Raw genomic sequence first — 7,221 nt, 5'->3', positions numbered from 1 at the left:
GGAATGCCGTGATAGGTGTCGTATTCCTATAGGTAGATGTGATCAGCTGAGAATCAGCTGATGCAAGCCTGACTCATGTGACCTGCCAGAACTAACGCTAACGCTTAATTTGATGTGCTCTATGTACCGTATGTGTGTTGATCAATGTTTATATATATGAAGCGATCATTTCAGAACTGCTCAATTCATATGGATTACTTTTACGATGTCCTTGTGAACTTTTTGAAGCATAAATGTTTTGGTGAACAGGACTTTCATTGAAGGGAGAGAAATCTGTCAGATTCCATTCAAAATAACTTTTTTTTTTTTTTTAGATGTTTTGAAGATGAACAAAAGTCTTTTGGGTTTGGAATGACAAGAGAGTGAGTAAATGTTAAACTTATTTTTGGGTGAACTATCCCTTTAATGATAATAAGTTAAAAAAAATGTTAATAGGAAAGAGTATTTCTAATTAGCATAGGATAAATCTATACTTTGTACTGGATAGTTCTTGAACTTATTTTTTTTAACTCAGTCAGATAAAAATAACCTGACAGAAATCAAACCGATGATATGGTATCAAACTGTACATAATTTCAGATTTGGTAATAATATCTTTATATCTTAATTTTTTTTAAAATTACAATATATATATATAATTTGAAAATAACATGGTTTTTCCTTCTAGAGCGTTTGAACCTTCTGTAATAGTTGCATGTGAGTCCCTCAGTTGTCCTCAGTGATGGATCTCAAAATCATACAGTCATTGTTGGAAATGGTTCAAATACACAAAAATGCAGGAAAACCAAAGAATTTGTGGGACCTGAAGGATTTTTCTGAAGAACAGCAGGAAGTCTAACTGTCCAGGACAAACAAGGTACTCATGAACAACTATCACTAAAAAAAACACACAGCTGTGGATCATTCAGGTAACAACACAGTATTAAGAATCAAGGGGATGTAAACATTTGAACGGGGTCATTTTTATAAATTCAACTATTATTTTCTCTTGTGGACTGAACATCTTTTATGTGAAATATCTTATTCAGGTCAGTATTAAATAAACAATAACATGCATTTTGTATGATCCCTCTTGTTTTGGTAAAATAATTAACATTTTGCAAATTCTGAAAGGGGGATGTAAACTTTTGACCTCAACTGTAACTCTCAGCAAATGTGCTTCATGTTAATACATTACCTTTTTATTAAAAATACTTTCATATTCTTAAATGTAGGTACTCATTCCTATGCTTACAGTATCTCTGGACGAATGATACTTATTCTCAGTAATCACCTCAATAATCAGCTATTTATCCATGTGACTTACACGGCAGTCATTCTCTCATCTCTGAAGGTAACAAAGGCAATGCCCAGCCTCTTCATAGAGATACGGTTCTTCTCTGCATTAAACTCATCTGTCAGTTTCTCCTCCAGTTCACTGTAATACTGCTCTGCATCCACCTGACGAAAATGACAATGACATAAAACATGAGAGATGTGTATCACATCTCCTCGCAGAGCAGTTCATGACTGGCGGTTGGTGTATGGTGGTCTCCAGTGGCCAACATTAGGAGGTGCAGTTCCAGCCGTTCTATATGTATACAATCTGTACATATACAAATATATCCATTCTGACAACTATAATGACTATGTGAGGGACATTTACCTGTTCAAAGCCACATAAATCACAGCAGAAGATCTGTGCACAAGGGTGAGTCTTTATCATGATCCTGCCTTCCTTCTGAGCTTTGGTTGTGAAGTACAGCCTTCCTTTCATTGCTTTTCGCCTGTACAGGATATAGTTTTAATAGGGTTTAATATGCAATATTTGCAGACTCAGCTCTATGTCATGCAGGAGATGTGCAAACGCAAATGACCTTTCTGAGTCCAGCTTCATTAGTTTTTGTACATCAAAGCAGAACCGGATATCAGTGACGGTGCAGCTAGGGTATGCTTCACTGTTTGGAGATAGAAGAGACAGAAAATTGAATGCCCTCTGTTGTGTTGACATTTAATATCAGATATGCTGAAATATGGAGATCAAGCAATAGTTGTAATTCTGTGGATAACAGATCTGTGCTCTTCACTCACTGCAGGTGTTTGGTGATCAGGCCGGGATCAGAGATTTCTCTGGGAATTGAAGTTATCATTAGAGTTCTGGCCACCTGCAGTAATAATAAATCAAAAATGAAAGCTAAAAGTGCATTTTTTGAAGAAATACAGTGCTTTACAGCACTGTAGCACTGAAATACAGCCAACAAACGAACAATGTTGAGGTTTTTTGGTAGAAACTCGATCAATTACAACATCACAGGTTTTTCTTTTTTCTTTTCTTTTTTTTTTTTTTGAATGGTGAACACTACATATTTAAAAAAAAAAAAATAATAATAAAGGTTCTTTGTTTGCATATATGGTTCCATGAAGAACCTTTAAAATTCATTGGACCTTTTGACTGCACAAAAGTTTCTTTATAGTGGAAAAAGGTTTTAAAATATACGTCACAAGTTTTTTTTCACTGAAAGTGTGGGGGAGCTAAAAATTGTTCTTCTATGGCATCTCTGTGAAAACCCACTTCTGGAATCTTCAGTTTTAAGAGTGCAATGAAAGATCATCTAACTTTTATTTCATTTTTAAAGTGAATATCACATTTTTCACTCCACTGTCAAAATCGTAATGTAAAATAATATATATATAAAATTTTAATTGTTTAAACTGTAGAAGTATTTATACATCATATTGTTGCAGTACATTTAATTTTAATTGTTTTAATTTTAAATAGTTTAATTTAAAATAAAATAAAATAAAATAAAACAAAATATAAAATACTAGTTGTCCAGTCAGGATGATTTTCATTATTGTTTTACCTTATATAGAATCTAATGAGAAACAGTACAAATAATTACAATTGCAGACAAACAAACATCTGAAAGCATTTCTGAAATAAGAAAATTGCTTATTTGTAATGAAAGCACATCACAATTCCCCCCAAAATCTAATGCATGTAAAAACAGTCTTTATATTTTTATTTATAAATTATATTTAATTTATAAAATTTTATTAGTAATTATTTATTAATATATTATTTATTAATAATAATTTTTCTTTAAATGTAGGTTTCCTTTTAAATTTAAATAAAAAATATAATTAGTAATAAATAATTATTCATAAAATTATATTTATTTATTTATTTTAAAATTCTAAATTATATATAAATATATAAAGCCTATTTTAGACCTGTTAAAAGCACTGTTAAAAGCAGTGCCCCTTATGGACCAGAAATGTGGTGTAATAACACATGCGCACGAATACAGCTTTTCACCAACCTTCTCATCATTTCTGTATTCCAGTCGTGAGGAATGATGGGCCATGCACAGTACTGTGATCACAAAATACAGCAGAGCAAAGATGCTGTGCAGCCACAGAAATATATTCCTAATGCACGAAGAAAAGAAAGTTATCAAGATCATGCCAACAACTTCATGAATATGTACATGCACAACAAGGCTATATGCTTTTCAGGTCTACAGTCATCATAAAAAACAAACTTACTGTGCGGGGACATTAACCACTGTTGTTCGGCCGAAATTCTGTGGGCTATCTCCTGAAAAGTATAGAAATAAACAACTTCATGCTCTTCTCACATACCAGCATCAAAAATAAAACTCTGAAAGTAATTTGAGGCCCGTACAGCGCAAAGTGAATGTGAAATAAAAAACTCGCTACACCTCAATCATTATGCTTTGGGTTTGGTTGCTATGACAAATTTGTAAATGTACCGGTTTATTTCACAAATACAGTGTCAAATTGTTGCATAGAGATCGTCAAAGCAAGTAAGTAAGTGTTAAAACCCCCACCCTGTTTTAACCAGCCGGCCCCAAAGCTGCACCACAAACTGGTCTACCACACATCCACATTTAACACTTTTAGAGGACCCCAGTAAACTTCTGCCACCAAGGTCGTATGAAAGTCATATGAAAATCTTATTGCAGGTCCGAAAACAACAAGAGGTAAAGCCAGTGGCTTTCACAATGCTCTTCTTGTGGCGTGGAAAGTCAAGGCCTTTCCCATATTTAACTTGGCCCTTCTAACCCTCTATCGTGCCTCCCAACCATCTTCAAACACTGTAGGGTGGTCTGAATTATGCTTTTACACACGTCCACTAATGGAGGGTTAAGACTGAGCTCTTCTACATCTTCAAGAGTTTTCCCAGGCTTTTCATAAACTCATTCATCGACAGGCCCACACGGAATCTGCATCCGCAAATGTTACACATTCTCCCAGCTTTGTGCCTTTTTTAAATTGTAGAACTTTCAGCTACATTTAATACATTTTAGCATGTTAAAATACATTCAGCAGAATTCCCTCCAAGTCAATACAGAAAATGTACATTGCCGTCAAAAGTTTGGGGTCGGTCAGATTTGTTGTTTTTGTCTCTTATGTTTACAAAAATACAATAAAAACAGTGGTATACTTAAGTATTATTATAGTTTAAAATTACTGTTTCAATTTTGATACATTTTAAAATATAATTTATTCCTGTGATGGCAAAGCTGAATTTTCAGGAGCCATTTCTCCAGTCTTCAGCGTCACATGATCCTTCAGAAATCATCTAATATGCTGATTTGCTGCTCAAGAAACTGTTCTTATTATTATCAATGTTAAAAACATATTATATTTTGTTGGACACCAGACTTCAGGATTCTTTGAGGAATAGAACGTTTAAAAGAACAGCATTTATTCAAAATAGAAATCTTACTGACCTCAAACTTTTGAACAGTAGTTAATATATTCACTCTAACACTAACAATCTGTCAAAACTAATTCATGAGATTATTCTGAAGACTCTTTTTTAGGTGCAAGCACACTGATGAATTAAGATGTAATGTTATTTTAAAGTTTACTGCCTTTTCCTGGATACCAAACGTGTTGTGTCTGTTGTCATGAATCCTTTATGGCTGAGCGCTATTAGAGTAAATAGTAACCAAGCAGTTATGGATCTGGTGGAGGTACCGAGGAGGTTCCCAGAGAGGTTGACAGGCAAGATGATGGTGAGCGACAGCAAACACACCACCATCATGAGCAGGATGATGTGACGCTGGAAAGACAGGTACGTGATCGCATCGATGCCACATTTACTGCGGATCTCTTCATCCCTACGGGAAGAATAAGGACAAAAACATCTATTTAAAAAAAGCCTATTTACAATTGCTTTTTTTATTTGGCAGACACTTTTATCCAAAACCAACTAATATATGCATCAGTATGTGGAAATAAAGAAAGAAAGAAAGAAAGAAAGAAAGAAAGAAAGAAAGAAAACCCTACTTTGGATTTTGGCATCTTCTGTTATTGCGGTTCAACCAACATGCAGAACAAAACAAAACAAAACAAAACAACACAACAAAAAATAAAACACAACACAAAACAAAGCAAAATAAAACAAAACAAACACAACACAACACAACAAAACACAAAGCAAAACAAAACAAAACAAAACAAAACAAAACACAAAACAAAACAAAGCAAAGCAAAGCAAAACAAAACAAAACAAAACAAAACAAAAAACACAAACCAAACAAAAAACAAAACAAAACAGACTCTCATGACATGGTCGATAAATCTCTTAAAATATCAGATAATTTGTCCTTTGTACAAAGGTTGTAAAAAGTCACGTGTTGCAAGTCTCTAATCGTTATTTATGAATTAATAATTCATGATATTTGTAAAACATACTTTTTATGAATTTTTTTTATTAAAATATATTTACATTTTTTGGAAAATAATGTGTTTTTTTTCTCACATAGAAAATGTTTTCATACTTTTATTGCTTGATGGTCCCAGTACACCACATGACATTTTAGAATCAGTAAATTGAGGCTTTTCTTGAAAATCAGACTACTATTCAAATGTTTGCGGTCAGTATGCTTTCTATTCATCAAAGAATCCTGAAAAAATGTATCACAATTTCCACAAAAACATTCAACAGCTGTTTCCAACATTATAATAATAAGAAATGTTTCTTTAGCACCAAATCAGCATATTAAAATAATTTCTGAAGGATCATGTGACGCTGAAGACTGAGTAATGGCTGCTAAAAATTCAGCTTTGCCATCACAAGAATAAATCATATTTTTACAATGTTTCAAAATAGAAAACAGTTGTTTTAAGTTGTAATAATATATAAAAAAAAAATATATATTTTTTTTACTGTATTTCTGATTAACATAAAAGAAAAACATTTAGAAATCTCACCGACCCCAAACTTTTGAATGGTAGTGTATATTCAAGTTTTTCAAAACCACATGAAACCAACATGAGAACAAACATGTGGCACACGTTTTTTCTTTCCTTGTAAAAGATTTTTCATTTTTTTAATCGTGAACATATTATTGACCCATGTGCATTCTCTAAGAATCAAACCTATGACTATGGTTTTGCTAGATCTGCACTAGTTGAACTAAACAGCAAACACAATCTCTTTGAGAGTTTTCAGAGTGTTTCCAATGAATTATTGCCTTCGGTCAATAATATATATGTGGCGGCCTTTTTAAAAGACCACACAAATACATGAGGGCATTGGGGGCTATTATGATTACAAGGAGCCCTCATACACACACAAACACACACACACACAGAGCGAGGAAATTCTCAGCGTGGCCTCTCGGTCGCCGGGGAGTTCAAGAAGCTTTTAAGGGAACCAGCTAAATATGGCACCAACATGCCATTTGAGTCGTCCAAATAACATCTCTGCAACCGTGGAGACAGACTAGCGGCTGGTTTACGGTTCTGAAAGGCCTTTGAGTGTGCCCAGACGTTAGACGTGCTGGTCCACCTTCACCCTGTGTTTTCCCTTCTTAATGAGATATAACATGAGCAAAAAGGATGCTGGCTGATGACATCACCATGCACTTCTTGCACACTTACTTCATGTGGTACAGAGATGTGAGCCAGGAACAGAAGCCCTATAAAGAGAGGGAGGGAAGACAACGGTGTCATAAAAAGGTCTGGCATATAAAAAAAGAGCGCGTCTGGCTAGCTTAGCATCTGTCAGAATCATTTGTCCTTTAAGTGAACGCGGATAGCGTAACAAGTGGAAAAAGCCATGCAAATGCATGCAATGTCTTTAACGTGGCTGTGATGTCTTGAACTGTCATTGCACATAAAATGCAAGGAGACAGAGTGAGGTCAGAATATAAACAGACAGATAGTGTGCATAAAAGAAAATAGCGTCTAAGTGCACAGGCT

At 34.2% G+C, this 7,221-nt stretch overlaps 1 protein-coding gene across 2 annotated transcripts in view; it reads right to left on the bottom strand.

The window, feature by feature from the left end:
* tmem63c (transmembrane protein 63C) overlaps positions 1-7,221 on the bottom strand; it is a 57,936-nt gene that overhangs the window by 15,002 nt on the left and 35,713 nt on the right. The window contains exons 1-8 of one of the 2 annotated variants that reach the window (XM_016455056.1): positions 6,901-6,933; positions 4,990-5,132; positions 3,529-3,580; positions 3,303-3,411; positions 2,071-2,144; positions 1,857-1,937; positions 1,646-1,766; positions 1,307-1,440 (exon numbers count right to left, since the gene is read on the bottom strand). In XM_016455056.1, coding sequence (XP_016310542.1) covers positions 1,307-1,440; positions 1,646-1,766; positions 1,857-1,937; positions 2,071-2,144; positions 3,303-3,411; positions 3,529-3,580; positions 4,990-5,132; positions 6,901-6,905 — 719 coding nt within the window. In that variant the 5' untranslated portion in view covers positions 6,906-6,933. Of the gene's footprint in view, positions 1-1,306; positions 1,441-1,645; positions 1,767-1,856; positions 1,938-2,070; positions 2,145-3,302; positions 3,412-3,528; positions 3,581-4,989; positions 5,133-6,900; positions 6,934-7,221 lie in introns of those variants that run through there. The other variant, XM_016455057.1, reaches the window with a different exon arrangement.

Source organism: Sinocyclocheilus anshuiensis, unplaced genomic scaffold (assembly GCF_001515605.1).
Source record: "Sinocyclocheilus anshuiensis isolate Anshui unplaced genomic scaffold, SAMN03320099.WGS_v1.1 scaffold167, whole genome shotgun sequence".
Taxonomy (NCBI): domain Eukaryota; kingdom Metazoa; phylum Chordata; class Actinopteri; order Cypriniformes; family Cyprinidae; genus Sinocyclocheilus; species Sinocyclocheilus anshuiensis.
The sequence above is the reverse complement of the archived record's forward strand: the minus strand, read 5'-3'. Positions and strand labels throughout refer to the sequence as shown.